Genomic DNA, 21603 nt, shown 5'->3' on the forward strand with positions numbered 1-21603 from the left:
GAAAGAGCACTACTTCATGAGTCCAAGCCTCTGCTCTGCCTATTTCTCCCAGGTAATTCTCTGAGAACCGCTCTGATACAAAGAATATGGAACCACCACCAAAGAACTGTAGGTAATCACAGAGCCATAAAGAGCAACAAGCCAACCTTCCCATGTAACACGAGATGAAGAAAATGGTGCAAGGAGAAACTGCTCAAGTTGGAGAGCATGTAGACTGGCAGGAAATTACATATTTCATATTCGTTTGCAACATATTTTGATTAGTTTGCAGGTGTATCCTGGGTTCCCACATGCCAGAGAGCAGCAGCTGTGGGCCTCAGCCCTGCTTAGGGTTGAGCAGCTCACCACCCAGCCCCTCTCCTTCTCCCCAGGACAGAAATGAACCCATGAGGATGCTGTCTGCTTCCTCCCCAGGCTTCTTTCTGTCGGAGTGGGCAACATGAGCCTCAGGCAGCCCTGTTGCCTCCTATTCTGAAGAGCAACAAGGGTGAATCTTATGGACCACAGGGAGATGAGTCAGACCTTAGAGAGAAGAGATTCTGGAGCCTACAAGCCTCATGGTTGAGGCAATCCTTGAGGATAAACCTGGGCAGGCATGGAAGAGCCTCAGGACTCAGGAGCTGTGAGAGGCCCCCATTGAGATGGTCAGCAGTGTGGATGCTCAATACCTGTCTCTCTCCTTTTTTATTTCCTTAAGGCAGATCCAAGGCCATTCTGCAGCACTCTGAAGAACACAGAACTACAACTCTCAGATAATCTAACGGGATGGATGACATCCTCTCACTGAGGAAGGAGACCCAGGCACCTGGGATCAACTTCCCCTTTGACTATCACAGTGCATTTCAATAGAACAGGCTGACCAACTGGCGCCTCCTGTTTCACCCTCCTGTAGGTGGCAGGCTTGGTCTTGGGGAAATTCTCCGGAAGACTGTTTTTACCTAAAACAAGATCAAACCCGAAACCTTTCATATGTGATTCCTGAAGCTGTAAACTGAAACCCTTTTCATATGTGATTTCTAAGGCTGTAAAACCATGTGTAATATTTAAAGCATAAGCCTATATAAAGGCAGAACCTTCCTTTGTTAGATGAGCTGAATTTGGACAAATTATTCCTCAGCTCCCGGCTGTAATAATAAACCCTTTCCTTCCCCATTCGGTGGTCAGGAGCTCTGTTTCTTGCGGCCACTCCTGCTACATCGCCACCAAGGCCCAGCCTATAGCTGCAGAGGAAAGCTGACTTTTAGATGTGTGTAGTCACTTAGGACAGAGAGAGGAAGGCAAAGAGACAAGGTTCTAAATAAGCAGGTTGCCAGGTCCGGCAAGGTGCAGAGTCTAGGTATGTTACTCTTTCTCAAGAACAGGACCACTTTTATAGCAGAGTGACACATTGCCTCCAGTTTCCCTGGGGAGTCTCACAGACACATTCTGAATATTTTCTGTGTACCCAGGAATGTGGTAGGTTCTATGCAGCAAACAAAGGGAAACAGGATATACTCACTTCCCTCCTATTAACAGCCCTAACTGTTACTCCAAGCATCACTTTGCAACTCGGCTGACCTAACTCAGCTTCCATTAAGTGCACCAGCCTGGCCCTGCACCCCAAGTTCCTCTCTTGACTTAACTGATTCATTCATCCACTAAACATGCCATGAACACCTGCAGTGTGCCGAGGCCTGAGCTAGACACAGGGGATACAAGAGTGAACTAGTCACGCCCTCCTAGGGCTGACACTCCAGAGGGAATCTGAGCATTGCAAGTGAGTGGTAAGAGCATAACAAGCAGTGGAGTGTGGATTCAGCCAGTAGAGAAAACAACAATTGCTGTAGATCGGATATTTGTGTCTGTGTATCAAAAATCCTAAACACCGAGGTGATGGTATTGGGAGGTGGGGCCTTTGCGAGGTGATTAGATCATTAACTCACCTCTCATAAATGGGATTTGTGCCCTTATAAAAGAGACCACAGAGAGCTGGCTAGCTGTTCCCACCACGTGAGAACACAGTGAAGAAACGTCCTAATGAAAAAGGGCTCTTACCAGACACAGAGTCTGTCAGTGCCTTGACCTGGAACTTCCTAGCCTTTGGAACTATGAGAAATAAATTTCTGCTGCTTATCAGGCAGTTGATGGTATTTTTGCATAGCAGCCCCAAACACAGTAAGATGGAAAATTGGTACTGAGAAGTGGGGTGCTGCTGTAACAAGTACCTAAAAATGTAAAAGCAGCTTTGAAAGAGGGCAATGGACAGAGGCTGGAAGAGTCTGGAAGTGCATGCTGGCAAGAGTCGACTGTTGTGAAAGGATCTTTATGGCTATTCTGGTGAGGGCCCAGAAAGAAAAGAGGAGAGCTGTAGAGAAAGCTTTGATCACCTTAGAGAATACCTAAGGAATCCTGAAGAGAATACTGGTGGAAACTGGATAGTAACATAGTTTAAATATCTGTCCCCTCCAAATCTCATGTTGAAATGTGATCCCCAGTGTTGCAGGGGGAGCCTAATGAAAGGTGTTTGGGTCACGGAGGAAATCCTCATGAATGACTGGCTGGGTGCCATTCTCACTGTAATGAGTTCTCAATGTAATGTTCGTTATTTTCATGTCCATGAGAAATGATGGGTAAAAAGATCCGAGGACCCCCCTCCTCTGTCTCTCTTGCCATGTGATGCTCCTCCCCTTTGCCTTCCACCATGAGTGGACGCTTCCTAAAGTCCTCATCAGAAGCAGATGCTGCACCTGCTTCTTGTACAGCCTGCAGAACCATGAGCCAAATATATCTCTTTTCTTTATAAATCACCCAGCCTCAGGCATTCCTTTACAGCAACACAAACAGACTAAGACAGATAGCAAAGGCTATTCTGATGAGGGCTCAGACGTAAATGAAGAATATAGTATTAGAAACCAGAAGAAAGGCCACCTTTGTTATAGAGTGGTAAGAAGCTCGGCTGAATTGTGTTCATGTCCTCGTGTCTATGGAAGGTAGAACTTCCTTCTACCTTCCACAGCAATTAAACTGGATATTTGGCTGAGAAAATATCTAAGCACAGTGCTCAAGAAGTGTCCTGGCTCCTCCTCACTGTTTATAGTAAAATGACTCAAAGATGAGATTGTTCATCAACAAGGAGGCAGAACTTAAGGATTTAGAAAATTCTCAGCCTATTCATATTGTAAGGAATGAAAAAAGCATGTTCTAGAGAGCATGCTAAGGGTATGGCAAAGTGACACCATGTAAAGGAGACTGGTACAGATCAGCCATCTCAACAGAAGCCAGGCACATTCCTCGAGACTCGGGACATTAGTCAGTGACCTAAACAAAAGCCAAGAGCTACCATCAAAGACAAGGAAAGAGGAATTCAGAAATCATCAGGGCTGCTCTACCCATCTCAGACCCAGAGTGCAAGAGCCGCAGTGAGTACTATGAGGCCACCACAGAAAGACCCCACTAGGGCAATACCGCCTCCTCAAGCAGCTCCACATGAGCAGAGCTACCAGCGTATGATTCCAGCCCAAGGGAGCTATGGCAGCAAGAACCAGGCCCAGATACACTGCAGAGTGCAGGGCTGCCTGGAGCCACCAAGGGCCCAACCCCTGCCTGGCAAAGCTTTGGGGGCAACACAGCCATCTCAATGGGTCCAGAAAGTGAGACTTTCACTCCAGTGGATCTGGCAGGCAGTACCCCTACCCCAGTGAGTCTGGGAGGAGCTCTGCTCAGTGAGCCTGAAGGGCAGAATATCAAGTCACAAAAGATTATTCTTGAACGTTAAGGTTTACTACTGGGTGCCCTTTTGAAGTTTTTACTTACTTGGGGCTTACTATCCTTTTCTTCTTTCATATTTTTCCCTTTTGGGATGGAAATCCTGTGCCTAACCCACCACTATATTTTGGAACCACATAACATGTTGGTTTCACAGGTTCACAGCTGGAGAGCAATTTGCCTCAGGATGAACAGAATCTTGAACCTCAGTCCTATCTGACTGAAATGACATTTAGATGACTATGGACTTAAGACTTTAAAGTTGATCTTGGAATGAATTAAGACTTTTAGGGCTATTAAGATAGAAGGAATGTATTTTGCATGTGAAGAGTATAAACTTAGTGGGGATCAGGGGAGGAATGCTATAGACAATATTTGTGCCTCCCCAGAATTATGTTGAAACCTAATCCCCAATGTGGGAGTATTTGGAGGTGGAGTCTTTAGAAGGTGACTAGGTCATAAAAATGTAGCCCTCATGAATGGAATTAGTAACCTCATAAAAGAGTCCCCATAGATATTCCTGGCTTCTTCTGCCATGTGAAAACAGCAAAAAGATACCGGTCTATGAACCAGGAAGTAGGCCCTCACCAGACACAGAATCTGCCAAAACTTGATCTTGGATTTTCCACCCTCCAGAACTGTAAGAAATAAACTTAATTTGCTTATAAGCCACCCACTCTATAGTATCCTGTGACAGCAACCCAAATGAACTAAGATAACAACCGACACCATCCAGAACATTACAAATAGCAGGACCCTTTGCAGATAAGAGGCTGAAAACCTCTGTGAGGTTGGCAAGGATTGTTCCCCCATCCGATTGTTCCCTGAGGAACTAGAGGCTCAGATCAAAGACTAAACTGATTGAGCGCCTACGGTGTACTAGTACCAAGCTCACTGCTTTCCTTATAGCAATGTCACAATGTGGGGTTTAAAGTAATCATTTTAGAAGGAAACGGAGATTTGGTACAGGAAGTAGCTTGAGGGCAGAGTGGCTCTTACACAGAAGATGGGTTTGCGGCAGCATAGCCCTGGTCCCACAGCTCCATGACTTATCAGGTGTCAACATTAAGCATGTCCCAGTGGGTCTGAGCCAGTGTCCTCATATGCTCTTAAATGCTAATAAGGCCAGGCGCGGTGGCTCATGCCTATAATCCCAGCACTTTGGGAGGCCGAGGCAGGTAGATCATGAGGTCAAGAGATGGAGACCATCCTGGTCAACAAGGTGAAACCCCATCTTTACTAAAAATACAAAAATTAGCTGGGCATGGTGGTACATGCCTGTAGTCCCAGCTACTTGGGAGGCTGAGGCAGGAGAATTGCTTGAACCCAGGAGGTGGAGGTTGCGGTGAGCCGAGATTTTGCCATTGCACTCCAGTCTGGGTAACAAGAGCGAGACTCTGTCTCAAAAAAAAAAAAAAAAAAAAAAAAAAAAAGAAGCTAATAACCACTACTAAGTAATGCTCCTTATCTGAGTCCACTCCTCCCCCAACCCCAACTACAGCTGGAAGTGCTTGCTTCCTTCTTAGAATTTCTACTTTATTTCATGGGATTTTTAGCTTCTAGATTAGATTATACACATTCACATTCTTAACCTCCTCTACCAGTCTACAGGCTCAATGAGGAGATCTTTAGGATTTTTAATGACACAGAACCCTCTAGCTTCTCTCATGTGATTCAAAAATCTGCTTTAATGAACAGGAATTTAAGGAAATACAGTCCACACTAAACCACACAATTCTATCACTCTCCAACTGAAAGCCACAAAAAGAAAAACATCCCATCACACCTGGTCTGAGAGCTGCACATGTCCTCATGGCCTTCAAAGTGCTGCAGAATCTAGCCCTGCCTTTCTTTCCAGCCTCATGTATCCATACTCCCTCACTCACCTCTTTCCTGTAGCACGGGCCTCCCCTTTTCTCACTTTCTTTTGGACACCAAGCTCTTTCCCTTCTTCCCTGACTTAAGGCCTTTGCGGAAGCTAGTCCCCCCACTGAGAACACTTCCCCTCCTCTCTGCCTTGCTAGTAACTACCACTTTGCAATTTCCTGATAGGTTCTTGCCTGCTACACAGAGAAAACCAATCCACCGAGACTGTGACATTATAGTAGAGAAAGAGTTTAATGCAGAGCTAGCCAAGTGGTTGGACAGGAGTTTTCTTACTCAAATCAGCCTCCCTGGGAACTCAGAGGCTAGGGATTTTATGGATAATTGGGTGGGCAGGGGTCTAGGGAATGGGTGCTGCTGATTGGTGGGGGATGAAATCATAGGGCTGTGAAAAAGGGTCCTCATGCACCGAGTCCTCCTCTGGGTAGGGGCCACAGGACCAGTTGAGTCGTGAGTCCCAGGTCCAGGTGGAGTCAGTCAGATGCTTGAATGTGCAGGTCTGAAAATGTCTCAAAAGATCAATCTTAGGTTCTATAATAGTGATGTCATCTATAGGAGCAATAGAATACAGAAAGTCACAAATCTTGTGACCTCTGTTCACATGACTCCTGAGCAGCAAGGAATTAGAGAAAGGCAAGCTGGTAGACAATGGTTGGTTATTGTTTACCTACACCTACATTTTAGCGGAATTCAGGACCCTCCCATAATCCTAATCTTACGGCTTTTTATTAGTCCCACAAAGGTGGTTTTGGTCCCCGTGCGAGGGGAGGGATCATTTTAGAAAGGGACCATTATTATACTTCCTTCAAAGTTTACCTATAAACTAAATTCTTCCCATGGTTGGTTTGGCCTGTGTCTAGGAATGAACAAAGACAGCCAGCCTGTGAAGCCAGAGGCAAGACAGAGTCAGCCATGCTAGACTTCTCTCATAATCTTTACAAAGGTGGTTTTACCTTTGCCCTCTGCAGAGGACTTCACTGTTCAGCCAATCTAAAGTGACACTTAAGCTACTCCACTCTTATTCTCCTTAATCTTATCACAGTTTATTAGATACTTAATATTTTTTCATCCATCTTTTTCAATAGACTTCAATCTCCACATGGGTAGACGATGCCCACTCATCACAAAACTCCAAACATGTAACACAGTGTCTGGCAAATGGAAGGCACCCATAAATATTTGTTGAATAAAGAAATTATCACCAACTCCAACTTAGTGGGATCTGAATTAATGACCCATAACCCACCATCACCAGAGCATGCATGTGAGCTAGTCCTGCTTAAGTAACTACAGGAAGGACTCAAGCTCTAAAGCACTTCATCGCTGTCACCATATTCAGCAACGGCCTCCCCTGGTGCCTACCAAGAGAAGGAACCTAGCTCCAGGCCAGAGAGCCCCCTGTCACTTTGCTGTCTACTTGGGAATTCCTCACAACCATGGAAAATTTGAGCCAGGTCTCCTCCTTTCCTTCAAGTCAGTGTCACCGTTCTGAAGCTGGACCTGTAGTTTACTGGGAAGCATGACACCATAGCACCTCCAGCTGTGGATGCATCATGGATAAGGCAGGCTGAGAGAAGGACTTCTCATTACTCACTAACACAGTAATATTGGGTTCAATGTATGCCCATGAAAAGCTTCATTTAAGAGACTGTCTAGGAAAGGTGCCAAGGTCCCCAAACTAATTAACTTTCATCTCTCCTGTCCTTCTGTGTACAAAGGGCCTGCCCTCTCCACCCTTTCTCCACGAGGAACATTAAAGACAGAACATTAGCTTGAGAGCATTCTATTTAAAACAAAATTCCTTCTAAAGATAGCCTTGGATGTCCACCTAAATCATCTTAAGTCCATTTTCTGGCCCAGAACCCACTTGGTCAGTGCCCCAGGTAGACCCTACTTTGGTGGCTCATATCCATAAAGAATGTCTTTCACAGTTCATTGACTGGATTAATCTGACATAAAATGTCTAAACTGAAACCTCTGGGTTCAGATCTTGATGAGTTTCAGCAGAACAGCAAGTAAGTGACAGATTTATTAATAACAAAGGAGAAGGAAAGTGATTAAAGAAAAATTAAAATGAAGTAGACATGGTAAAATTCAATCCGATAACTGATTATTAATTTTTGAGACGAAGTTTCACTCTTATTGCCCAGGCTGGAATGCAATGGCATGATCTTGGCTCACTGCAACCTCCATCTCCTGGGTTCAAGTGATTCTCCTGCCTCAGACTTCCGAGTAGCTGGAATTACAGGCATGCACGACCAAGCCCAGCTAATTTTGTATCTTCAGTAGAGATCATGGATTTCTCTACGTTGGCCAGGCTGGTCTGGAAGTTCTGACCTCAGGTAATCCGCCTGCCTTGGCCTCCCAAAGTGCTGGGATTATAGGCATCAGCCACTGTGCCTAGCCTCAATCTGATAACTTTTATGAAAGAAGATGATATCTTTTGTGAGGAGGCCACACAGGCTCTTGTCTACCTGAATACTAGAAAATATCTCCAGAACTTGCAAGGAATTTAGAACTAAAGATGGGCAATTTAACATCTTCAGTGAATTGCTGGGGGGCTCAAGTTTGTTATTTTCTCAATGTTTAAGGAGAGATGTACTCATATAGCAATTCACACCTGTGTGCTGCCCAGCAAGACCTGACCCCTAATGGAAATCACACCTAGTAATTATCCATTCAAAATAGGCACAGCTACCTCAACCTCCTCTTTCTAATTCACTGAAATCTGATGCAGGAAATAAATCAGTATGAACATTTCTTAATAAGCAAGGACACCAATAAATATAGCAACTGCAGCCCCGTCATTGTGGGCAGAACCACAGAGGAGGGCAGTGCACTTAAGGCCATTTTACTAGAAATGGAGGTGGGAAATGAGAGGGCATTGTTAATCAATCTTTGGCCCTGCAAACAGCCATTCCCAGCTTTGCAGACACTTGACTTATTAACATCTGAGCACATGCATATCCTGGGAATTCAACCAAAAAACATTCTCCATCTCCTACAGATAGAACATGGATCAAAAACAGAGAGTGATCCAGTGCTTTGGGGTCAATGGAACATACGAACTGCCCCTCTGGAAGTGGGGTTTTGTTTTGGTTTTTTCTTTCCAGCAAGTGTAGCCTGGATGGGAGATGACAAGCTAGCAGGGCAGAGGCTCTGGTTCTTGAAGGCCACACATAGAAACTTCCAGGCCAGTAAGGAGGTAGGAGACTCAGAGACCCACCAGTCAACCTTGCTAGGTAAACCTGCCCCACCCACTCCCATCTTCAGATGAACTATTTTTTTAAATGAAAACCGACAAAACAGGGCAGAACAAGATAAGTGTACACGTTTTACTGACAGTCTTCTTTTATTTTTAAAAATGTATTTGTAAAATCAGCACAGTGAATTTGCCTGATCATGTGCAATATCTGCCTCTCATTCTGTTCCTTAATCCAAGGGACTAAAAATTCCACGCATTATTCACATCTCCATTATGAACTGCTTTTTACTCTCTGCTGCTCATCATCAAGATCATCTAATCAATAGTCTTTGTTTCCGAGAGAAAAACAAAGGAACAGAGGAATTAAATGGCTTGAGTTATAAAATCTTGTTCAGTGAAGGCTCCACAATGAGTTGGGTCCTTACCCTCAGCACAGCCGTAAAGTGCTTCTGCTGTTTTTTTTAAAAAATAGAGACACGGGCTTGTGGGTTTAAAGTAATTAAATATCTCTATGTTTAAGTGACATGTGGTTTGAATGGTTACTTTCGGTAAAGCCACCAAGGGGAAATAGGAACTCAGAATTATTGCTTAGAGCACAGAAAGGAAGAAACGGATGAAATACCAGGGCGTGGACTAGTTGCTTTGCAAGGGTCAAGGATCGGGAGAAAAGGACCCCAACCTCTGTATAGCAGCACGTCTAGGGCCAGGAGCAGATGGGCTGGTAGTTTTACCACTAAGGGAAAAGCACATCAGGCTCCTGAGAGCTTGCCCCACGACTCCACAGCAGAGGAGGTTGTGCAGCATAGGGAATGGGCATGGAATCTACAAGTGCAGTGACCTCCACTATGGTTCCAAATCTTCCCCTTACTGGTGGTGTCCAGTTAGGATAGTTATTTATAGAACCCCAACAACTCCATCTGTAAAATGGGTATTATAATATGGTCCTAGCAGATGGTAGTGAGAAGTCAGTAAGATTTCTCCTGCAAAGTGTTCCTAAGACAAGGTAGGTTGTCAGTAAGTAGCATCCTTGAACCAGCCACTCTCCTTCTCATCTTCTTCACTGTCCAGTGGCATTTATTTGCAAAAAAACAGACCACAGTGATGATGTTTCTGTTGGCAAAGATGCCTGATTCGGAAGAGGGAAACCCAAAACTCCATGCATTAATTCCACAATCAGCATAGGAATATAGCACCAAGCTCTCATTGGCACCCTATCCAGATGCAGAAAGCAGTAAATGAAGATCCTCTGAGCTTAAAGGAGACCCCCACTAAAGCAATGCATGGGCCACTTGGAGAAGGGTATGAGCTACTTAAATACGGAATCATATAAATGGATGTGAGCACAATCACATTTTGGTTGCTGGCAATGCCTTGACTTGTGAAGTGCCAGAAAGCCATCCAGACACCCAGGAATCACCCACCTCCTGCATGACCATGTGTCTTCCAAACCTCAACAGATATGTGTATGTATAATCAACCAGTTCAAAGCCCATGTAGCAGGAGGCAGTGCTTTGTTGTAAAACAAAACTGAGATGAAATAACCATCATCCTTTCAAATATCCTCTGAGAGTTTGGTATTTGAGGCACATCCTGTGATGTACTTCTCTCTGACCTCAAATACTTTGATTCTTTTTTTCAAGTTCACATAAAAGACAGAAAGCTCTCAGATCGGTCTACTGTATCGAGAGCCTTGACTGGATCTGAATTCTCTGCTGGTGTAGAGAATTAGTTGTTATTCCAGATAGTTAAGAAGCGGAGATAAAGGGCCATTACATTAGAGAGGCCCAGCCCATTGGGAAGTCGGGCCATGTCTTATTTAAAAACAGATTAGTTCCCACTGCTCCACAAAGGCTTCGAAGGGTACACTTAGATATTGTAAGTTCCATCCAGACATCCTTCCCTCCCATTCACAATACGCTTGCAGAATTTGAGAATGTGGCTTGTCTGGAAGGCTTAAAACAAATGCTTCAATTTTCCATTCTCCAAATGAAAATCAATGGCAACAGAGAGGTAAAATCAATGTTTCACACTCTGCAGGGAAACCTCCACCCCTTGCCCCACGATCTCAGGCCCCCACAGAACAATAAATCAGAACCAGCCATGCAGACTAGCAGAGAATCCCTGAGGGCAGAGCCCTCTGCAGGCCTGAGGACCTTCTGTTTAGCCCCCTGCTCCCTAGGAAAACATTTTTCGTAAGAATGCCTGTGAGAATGTTGTTAAAACCTAAGTCAGGAACAATAACACAATGTTGTAATAAAAACACTTCTTCCACAAACAAACCCATTTACCAATGGAATCCTGGGCATCTAAAACCAGGGTGTGACTCCACTGTCTCTTGAAGGGTCTGCTTTATGATCAAGCCTTACAGAATGCTTAGGCACTCAATGACCACTACTCTGAGGACAAATGACCTGCTTTCCGTCATCACTGATGGTCTGTATTCTCTAAAACTTCATGTCAATGGAAATTGTACAGTATCTCCTCCTTTTTGTGGGAGGGAGGTTTCTCTTCCTTCACTCTGCCTCATTATTACCAGATTCAGCCCCATTGTTGGATGTATCAATAGCCTATTTCTTTTTATTGCTGATAGTAACCCATTATGAGATAGGCCACAATCTGTCTACTCATTCACCTCTTGTTGACATTTGGGTTGTTTCAGAGTTTTTATCTACTGCACATAAAGCTGATATGAACATCCATGAGGGAGTCTTTAAATGCACATATGTTTTCATTATATTTTAGAATCAAATCTTTTGTTGTACCTGTTTTGCAAATATTTTCTCTCAGAGTGACTAGTCTTTTTCATTTTTGTAAACGTGTCTTTAGAAGACCACTGATGAAGTCTAATTTGTTGCTTTTCTTTTTCATTTATAGTTCAGGTTTTTCGTGTCCTACTTAAGAAATCTTAGTAAAACTCAAGGTCATAACTCTTGTGTTTTCTTCTAAGCCTTCTTCCAAGACTTCTAAAAAAGCCTAAGCTCTTATATTTAGGTCTATGACTCATTCCAAGTTATTTTTTATATAGTATGTTATATAATGATTAAAATATGTATCCATATCACTTGAGCTCAGGAGTTCAAGGTTACAGCGAGCTATGATCACACCATTGCCCTCCACCCAAATGACAGAGTGAGACTGTCTCAAAATAAATTATATCTGTAAATAACTTGGAATATCATTAAAATATTCACTATAACTAATAACTAAACAGTGTGTAATAGAAATTTTTATTTGCAATATAGAAACCACTTGATCAGTTTTGACAAAAACACACCAATAGACAAAACCCATGATTGGAAAAAAGAATGGAAAAGAATATTCTGCAATATTTACATTACTGTTTTTAGATAGTGTGACCCATGCCTATTTCTTGTTTCCTTTTACTTTTCTCCACTCTTAATGTTTTCTATCATAAGGGTCAACTATCATTACACAAAACTAAATTTTAAAAAATTTGTAAGTGGCTTAAGAGAAGGCTTCCTGACTCCCAGCTGTCTTCACACTGCTCTTTTGTGCATAACTGGCCTCTTTGGAGAATCTGAAAGATCAACATACTACAAAAATCTGTCTCTCCCAACCCCACTCAATATTGCTCAAAACAGCAGGAAGGTGTGAAACAAAGACTTTCTAAAGAGAATTCTCCAAAGAGAATGTGAGTTTACCTGAAACCAAATACAAATGCCACCCTAATCAAGGAGAAGAATTCCAGCAGGGCAGGGCTGGCTGCCTGGCTTGGCCCCCCCACTGAAATTGCTTGCCTGCCGGCCCTGACACACTGCAGTCACAGATGTGTGTGTCAAACAGCTTCTCTGCTCACTCAATCTCCGCAGGCAAGGAAAGCTAATGAAATTCTCCTGCTGATGTGCTCGCTGTCCTTCTGTCTTGATCTGCTTGCAAAGACAGCCTAAGTCTGGAGCCTCACAATCAGCTAAGGCTGGCCTGGCTGCCTCTCCGTCTGTGCGTACTCCTGACTGTCTGGCGGGTGAGATTTGCCTCTTGAGCTGCTGCGGAGGCCGGCTTGGCTGGCAAGATTGCCTACAGATGTTTCACAGAGAGAAAGATTACTTCCCTGATTGATGAATAAATAGAGTTGTCAACATGGTCTCCCTGGTCAGAGGGGACCCCTGGAGTATAATGTGGAAGGACAGATGTTTCTTCTGGGAAGGTGTCCAAGACCCTTCGAAGAGGCATGCATTCAACTGATATTGTGGGCTAATTCAGCCTCTAAGAGGGAGAGAAGGAAGGCTGGACACAAAACCACAGCAAACACACTGCAGGGGCTTCCTGGGCCAAGCCACCTCCCAGATCTTGATAAAGGAGTGGGCATGCCATCTCAGCCAGTGCCTCCTCTTTGGGCTGTTTTTCCAATGAATTCATAAGCCCAATGATCAGAAATCCCATCATCTTCTCAGTCTATACCTGCTATGAATTGCAAAGAGGGCAGCAGAAATAACACTGTCATCCTCACATTAAACCTCAAAGGCTTCCTCTTGCAGAAAATGCAAACACAGGCACAATCAAACTGGGTAGGGGCCAAGGCACCTGCAACGAGTTACCTCTTACTCTGTAACATGCAACTTTGGAGATTTCTGGCTGACTTTCCAAAACGAAGTAGACAATAATACCTATTATCATAATTGTTTTAGTAATTGTACCAACAGCTGTCTGACATTAGGCTGTGGACTTTACACACCATCATTTTATTGAACTCTCAAACACATACACACAAAATACTCTATGCAGGGTTTCATAAAACTTACCACCCATAAACCCTCCCTGTAAGAATTACTAGAGGATGTGTTCCAGCAAATGAAAAACAAGAATGGTCGAAGCACTGTCATTAAACCTGTTTAACAGATAAGGAAGCACAAACTCAGAAAGATAAAGTAACATGCTGGGGTCACTTGGGAAATAGCCAATCTGGGAATTGAGCCCAGATGGGTCTCCTTCCCGAAGCCATGCTCTCAACCACTATAATTTTGTGGTCACCAGAAGATGTAGGAGATGAGGATTACAATGTTCAATAGAAGCAAAAAAGTGTTGGTGCTTCCAACACTGAAACATGGTGGGCCCAGAAAAACGCAATTCACACCTGGATATGCCTGAATATCAAAGAGGCTATTAAATAGGTCTCAAACAGATTTGAGTTTAAAACTAAAAAGGTTTTCTCTAACACTTCCAGAAAGGGCTATCTTCTGCATTCCAGGAAGAAACATGCAACAGACTCTCCATCTTACACACACACGCACACACACACACACACACACACACCCCACACCACATATACACTCACACCCCATTCACACACATCATACCCAATACCACCCACACACATACCCACACCACACACACACCACACACCACGCACATACCCCATTCACACACCCACATACCACCCACACATACACCCACACACCCACATATACACCCCCACACACACCACATACCCCATTCACACACATCACACCCACATACCACCCACACATGCATACCCACACATACACCCACATACACACACCATTCACACACATCATACCCAATACCACCCACACACATACCCACACCACACACACACCACACACCACGCACACACCCCATTCACACACCCACATACCACCCACACATACACCCACACACCCACACACCACACACATCCACATACCCCATTCACACACATCACACCCACATACCACCCACACATGCATACCCACACATACACCCACATACACACACCACACACACACATACACACACACACACACACACACACACACACAAACACAGCTGAACAACCTAGAGCACCATCCCAAAGGGTATTTGGATATTTCTAACTAATATGGCCACATATTCCCTCCATCAGAGAAGGAAGACACTGCATGCAGCAGGAGAGTCTAGGCTAGTTTCCTCAGATAATAAATACCTTAAAAGGAACTTCAGATAATAAACCCCTCCAAAACACATTTTTTACATACCACTCCCCAATGAACTTGAAGTTCCTTGAGAGTAGGAATAGGGTCTCTTGTTTACCTCTGTAGCCTTAGTGCCTAAGGCCTCAATACCTTTTCATTAAATATCAATGAATGACTGAGCAGACAATAACAGCTAGAATGAAGATAATCAACATTTGTAGTAGTGAAAACCATAAGCTTTAGAGGCAGACAGTCCTGGGTTTGAATCACGCTGTTGCTTCCAAACAAATTACTAATGCATTGCTCCACTTCAGGCCTCTCATTTGTAAAGCAGAGACAAAAGATCAAATTCACAAAATGGCTGGAAACATTCAAGGAAACAGGTGCCAAGTGCAATGCTAGCACAGGCTCAAGAATTCCAGGATGTAATCTAGCTTCATCACCAGGAAACACAGTTCAGCCTGGGGACAGAGCAAAGCACATTATGATACCTTGCATGTTGGTGTTGTAGAGAAAAAGTCTGATTATTTTTAAAAGAACCTTGACAGTGACCCAGAGCAAGATGACCCTAGAGGCTACGTCTGATGCTGCAGGTGCCAGGCTTAGAGAGGCCAGAGGGGTATGGGGTGGGGGCTGCTCTAGACCCTTACCCCATGCCAGGGGTGCCATTTTTCTGCCAGACCATAATTTCAGAGGGCAGGAACTCTCCAGGAACATTCAGAGGAAACCGCTTACAGGATTGAGGGAAATTAAAACATACCCCAAGAGGAGAAGCCAAGGGGGCCAGCATAGCTTGGACTTCAGGAAGAGAGGGAAGGGATAGGACCCATGCTGCATGGTCCCAGATCAAACTGGAGTTATAAAGCAAAAGTTCTGGGAGGCAGATTTCAGTGGGAATCTTTATTTATCTAAATTCAGAAAGGTTGCTTTATTTGCCTAAGGTCATGGCACAGTGCAGGTGAGCAGCAAAGCATGTTGCCCAATTGGGAACTGGACATGGTAAGTCCAAAGCCCAATGCGACACCTCTCAATTGTACAGGCAGCAAAGAGGGAGGTGAAGAATATGCACTGAAGTTGCCATCCTCTCATCCCTGCCCCATCTGACTCCCTTCTTAAAGAAAGCCTGTTTGCATGTGTATATTTGTTTGCTTTCATGCTTTGGGTATTTCTCTAGGACCGAAAGCAGAAGCAGTCTGAAATCAAAGACCACATCCATCATTTGTGAAAGCCTAAACCCAATGGATAGATGATGCTGGGAGTGGAGTTAAGGGTAAGAGCCATGGCTTTAAGGAGCCTGAAGAAGATGGGGGGCACTCCCCCCTGGGCTGGGCAAAAGAGGATATCAGGGGCTGTACCCCGAGGAAAAAGCATGTTCCCAGAAGGAATGGTGGTGTGGTGGTTCTGAGAAGTCAGGAAAAAAGACTGGCAAAGATGCTATATCCTATGGGGACATGGAAGCAGAGAGCCCTTGGACCTCAAGGGACCTCGAAGAACCATCACAGTGAGGCTGCCACTGCAACCAGGAGACCAAACACTTGGCCCCTGCTTCCTTAGTTGTAAGTTTCCTGAATCATGGCATCACTCTGGGAGGAGAAAGGTCTCAATAATGACCAAGAAGAAATTTTCTGTTCATCTGTTCAAATCAGGGCTATAGTCAAAATGAAATAAAGATGGACGTTTTTTGTAAATCTGTGATTGAGAACTGAGATTCCTACCATAGTCGGAGAACAGGCACCAAACACCATACAAATGGCGACCCTAACACTATGCTCTCCCCTCCCCATATTCTCCAGCCAAAGACTGCAAATCCTCACATTTGCCAGCTGCAGAATGCCTCTCGGCCTACAGCACCCCCGCCGCCCCAACCTTCCTGCCTTACCTGGGGAGCAGGTGCTTGCGGCTGACACACAGGGCGGTCTGGTAGTCCTGGGTCACACACACTTTGTGAGGGCTGCATTTCACCTTCAGGCAGGGGTCCTTGGATGGGTCCAGGGCTGAGGCAAAAACAACAAGAAGGAGGGCGGGGTTAGGACCTCCAGGGAAATTTAATTTTGTTGTTGTTGTTGAGATGCTCTATTGCCCAGGCTGGAGTGCAGTGGCAGGAGGCGCACGCCATCACACCCAGCTAATTTTTGTATTTTTAGTAGAGACGAGGTTTCACCATGTTGGCCAGGCTGGTCTCGAACTCCCGAACTCAGGTAATCCGCCCGCCTTGGCCTCCCAAAGTGCTCGGATTACAGGTGTGAGTCACTATACCCAGCCTTAATTTCTATTTATACTTAAATAAACAAGTAGAAAATAAACCAACCATGTGTTTGCATGCACATGTTTCCCCTCTGAGGCTGGAGGGGAACGGAGTCAAAGCTCAGGCCAGGGGAAATTCTGTGTCTATCACACACATTCTTCCTCAGCATCAGGGGAGCAATTCCTTTGTGCTTTGGGAGATTCAGCATTTTCAGCTCAGGCAGGAATTACTTTTAAAAAATCCTTTAAAATCTTATGTGATCCAAGGAACAAGAGCCACTTTTCCCTCTTTGGTTATGAATCTGGTGTTTCTTTTTATGACTTCATTCACGCCTAATTTTACTTATTTCCTATAAAAAGTCCTTGAGGACAGAGTTTGTTGCTTCCATTCAATAAACACTCACTATGTGCATAAACAACCTATTTTAAGTTTCTGAAGAACTTCAGGATTTATAAGACAGTTTTGTGCCACACAAAGTTACAATGTAACAGGGAGGGGGAAGAGCTTACACATAAATATTTAGTGTGCAAGGCAAAATTAGATAAGGACCATGACGGGCATATAAAATGATAACAGAGCTCAAGAGAAAAATGGAGATCAATTTCTAGGGCAAGAATTGGTGAAGCATTAATATGTGAATTGGATCTTGAAGGATGGGCAGGATTTTGAAAAGCAAAGATAGAAAAGGCAATGCAGGCGGGGTGAACCAGCACACAAGTGCAGAAGGCATGTTCTGGCAATCATAAGATACTCAATCTGACTATTAAGTGTGGTTTGTGGGGAGGCAGTAATGAGACAGGGGGATGTTGATTCAAACAAGTAACTCCGGAAAGGGTCTCCAAAGACAGCAGTTCATATATTGCAACATTTCCGGGAATAGGCTGAGCAGCGGGCCCTTGGCTAATCAGCACTCTGCATGCTGAGGTGCACATGCTCATCATTGGCACAGAAGAGGCCTCGGGGAATTCTCTGCAAAACAAAAGCAATTGTGCCATCTTCCAGCTCTGGGGCCTAAAGCCTATTAAGCAGTAAATCTTTCATAACTGCTCTCCACAGTCAGGGGATGTCTCCCCACGTCTTCCCCATGCAAACATTTGGTTCAACAAATTGGTATCCTGAGCAGGTACAGCAAAACTTCTATAAGAAATGGCATAGTGAAAAAACCAAACCAAAACAAACACAAAGAAATGTCACAGTGCCCTTAACCACTGGACTCTCGGCCTTCCTGACTCCTCAGCATGTAGAGATATCACCGTTCCTCTCCTCCTGCCCAGGCCCAGAATCTGTGCACTACTTTCTTCAGATGCTTGTGAGAATTTCTCAAGAGTCCTGAACACACAACATGCAAAGGCATTTCTGCAACTTCAACAGCTTAGCTGGCTTCCTCCACTGCAGCAGCTTCAGCAGCTGTAAACAGAAGCCATGCTGCATGCTCAGGCCCATCTGGGAAGTAACAAGACCCAGGGCCTGGTCCTAGGGGAGTCACCTGGTAGCGTCTACTCCCCAAGGGATGTGGCTCTGATACTTGGAGCTTAGCAGAGAGAAACAGGCTATGAGATAAAAGGCTGATTCAAGCCCCAGGGACAGGGTGTTCATTCGCTCAGAGCTCTGAAGCTGAAGGCAGCCTCTGCAAGGCAGGCGGCAGGGCCCTGTGTCTGCCTGCAGAGCCTTCGGAGGCTGGGCCTTCCAGAAACTTGCAGCAAGAGCTTCCTGGTCCTGAGTGGAAGCCTCCTGTCCTGGGATGTCTACATGAGGAGCCAGGAGGCTGGGCAGTCTCAGGCCAGTACGTTGCCCCCTACCCCAACCCCGGGGCCGCAGCTCTGCCAACTTTGACTCGTTCTCCAAGAATCATCCAAAATTGAGTCAACAATTAAGAATGATTACCAGATGACCACTAGTAATGAAAATTTCTTTAGGGTCCTGAACAGACAAATCCAAAGGTGTTTCTGCTGCTTAAACAGCTTAGCAGGACATGCCAGTACTTCATTGTCCCTTCTTGCACTTCCACACACCACAGGATGAAGACATCTATAGATCTCAAGACTTGGGGACTAGACCCCTGGCAGCCCCCACCATAGTTACTAGCATTTTCCCCAGCAGATGCCAAGTGCTGCAGCAGACAACTTGAGATTTTCACTAAAGTAGATGTCGGAGATGGAGAATAACAGGCTGGCCTAGGGTGATGGGTATCAAAATCTGTAGTACTTACCACACAACAAGCTTTGTGGCAGAATTTGAGCTTATTTTTGCCTCTGTAGCCAATTTTGTTAACATGCCACGTTGCCCCTCCCCACCCCATGGCCTCAGCGGACAGTGCAATCACAAGGACCATGAATCAGCTGAGCAGGGCCGGGAACAGCACAGATTCCAGGGCAGGAGCTTCTGGGACTGAACTCTGCCTCTGCTGCCTGTTAACCTTGCTATACCTCTCTTTCCTCTCCTGTAAAAACGCGGATAGCAACAGTACCTGCTATTGCTTGGTGGTTATCATAAATATTGAATGAGTTAATATCTGTAAGTACTTAGAACAGACCTGGAACGTGCTAAGCACCTCGTATGTGTTTGTTAAGTTTTTTGTGTTTGTCTTGTGTACCCAAAGTAAATAATAAGTTTTCATAATAACAAAGAACCATAGTTAACACTCACTGAGTGCTTCTGACATACAGGCAGTGAGCTAAGCCCTCTGATTGGATTACCACATTTAATTTTCACAGCCACCAAAGGAGGTAGCTGCTATTAATGTGCAGGTCTTAAAGATAAATTGCTAATGAGAGCTGCAGAGGGTATTTGCAAACCTGGTCTGTGACTCCGGAACCCAAATTCTCTGCAAGTGTATGCCTCAAGCATGAGAATCTCCTAGAATCTTCTTTAAAAAGTTGACTGGGGGTTTACCTCACACCAAGAGCCCAGGTGCACCACATTCTTGAGAGGACTTTGGGGCAGAATGAGACTTACCAGGTAAAATGAGGGAGCAGCCAGAGGACCAGGCTGGGCCACCATTCTCTCTCAGTACACCAACAGGATGGGGTCACCAGCCCGGATCTTCCCTCAGAGGGTGGAGTGCCCAGCTCTGGACACCTGAGCCCTCAGCCTACCCCTCTGAAGACAGCCAACCCCCAGCTGAGTCAAAAGAACCAAGGTCTGGTCAATTTTGTTCCTGTCGTCTTGTCATCTGTCACCCTACCTTAGGCTAACTCCTATAGACCACCCTCCACTTCTGGAAGTTAGCATTTCTTTAAAAACAAAAAGCCTCCAACACAAAACACTAATAAATAAAAACTGTTATTAAACTCCCTAGACATACTTAACAATTTGCATATAGAAATCAAGTCTGCTAAAAATCAATTACTAGGGTCTGAATACTTCAAACATGTATGCGAATTATTTAGAGTAAATGAACTTCACAGAGCAACAAAACAGTAACAAATCAAGCTGTCAGCGTTTGTTTAATCACCTCGATGCATTTTGTTTTTGGAAAACAGCAACCCTGGGATTGAAAGGGGATGAGGAGTTTGTCATTTCCATTTAAACACAGGCCTCCCAAATACGTTTTTCCCAGCAGCCTCAAGGCTCAGGGTGATGGATGCTCTGGAAAGGCACCCAGCACCAGTACTGGAAAGGACTGTGGCTCCACTTTGTAAAGGGAAGGATAAGAGATCTGAATAAGAAGTGGCATTTGAAAGACCTTTTAGTAAGTAGGGGTAACTGCAGGTGAGAAGGTAGGGGAGAGAGCTGAGTCTAATAACCCTAAGCAGGGTTCAAAGTTTCCTTGGCATGGTGCTACTGATTTCTTGGGGACCTTGCTCCAAGTTTCAGTCTCTCTCTGCATATGAGGAGTGGCAGGATGCAGCCATCCCCAGGGGATGGCCAAGCTCTGTGTCCTCTCTGCCTCTTCTATCACCAAACCTGCAGAACTCCTTCCTGTGGACCCAAACAGGATCACATCCTAGCGCAGAGCAGGTGCCCATCAAAGGTTAATTTTATCTTTCCCACCTATATGCAGAAACGATTCAAGAGTCAACGGGCACACAGCATAGATCCAATTATTTTTTTCAAAATGACTTTTTACAAAAACTTTTCTCAAGGAACAAACCAAGAATGAATTAATTTAAAGAGATTTGTTAAGCTATAAAGCATTGAATTCAAAAGCCAGTTAATTACTGGTTCCATGTAAGTTTTTTATTAATTAATTTTATTTTTAAGCTCACTACTTGGTCTCAATTAAGGCGGTGATATTTTAATTATCTTAGTTGTTTCTGAACTTGGTTTTCAGTTCGATGAGTTATTTTTTAATTAGTTGCATTGATTTTAAAATCCTGAATCAAGCCTTTGCACTCTCCTTGAGCACATCCTATAGGCTAATTGGCAAAGTGTCATGACACCTGGCACAGCAGAGCTTGATACCACCTCAGAGATGCTGAGATGAGAAAGTTCCGTTTTGTGGGTTGGCCCAAAGGGTCCCTCACCTGGGAGAAATCACACGCGTTTGTGTTTATTCAATTAACATTTACAGAGCATCAATCAGTGTAAAGCATCTTTCTGTAAGCTAAAGGTGAACACAAAAGGTTAGCAAAAAGACTTCCTTCCAGCTCTCTGGGGGTTCACAGTTGAACACA

The 21603-nt window shown here is 44.5% G+C and overlaps 1 protein-coding gene across 1 annotated transcript in view; it reads right to left on the reverse strand.

The window, feature by feature from the left end:
* SPOCK1 (SPARC (osteonectin), cwcv and kazal like domains proteoglycan 1) overlaps positions 1-21603 on the reverse strand; it is a 533103-nt gene that overhangs the window by 146125 nt on the left and 365375 nt on the right. Inside the window, exon 4 of the mRNA XM_035292114.3 lies at positions 16622-16736. Coding sequence (XP_035148005.3) covers positions 16622-16736 — 115 coding nt within the window. The remainder of the gene's footprint in view (positions 1-16621; positions 16737-21603) is intronic.

The sequence above is a fragment of the Callithrix jacchus genome, chromosome 2 (assembly GCF_049354715.1).
Source record: "Callithrix jacchus isolate 240 chromosome 2, calJac240_pri, whole genome shotgun sequence".
NCBI classification, from domain to species: Eukaryota; Metazoa; Chordata; class Mammalia; order Primates; family Cebidae; genus Callithrix; species Callithrix jacchus.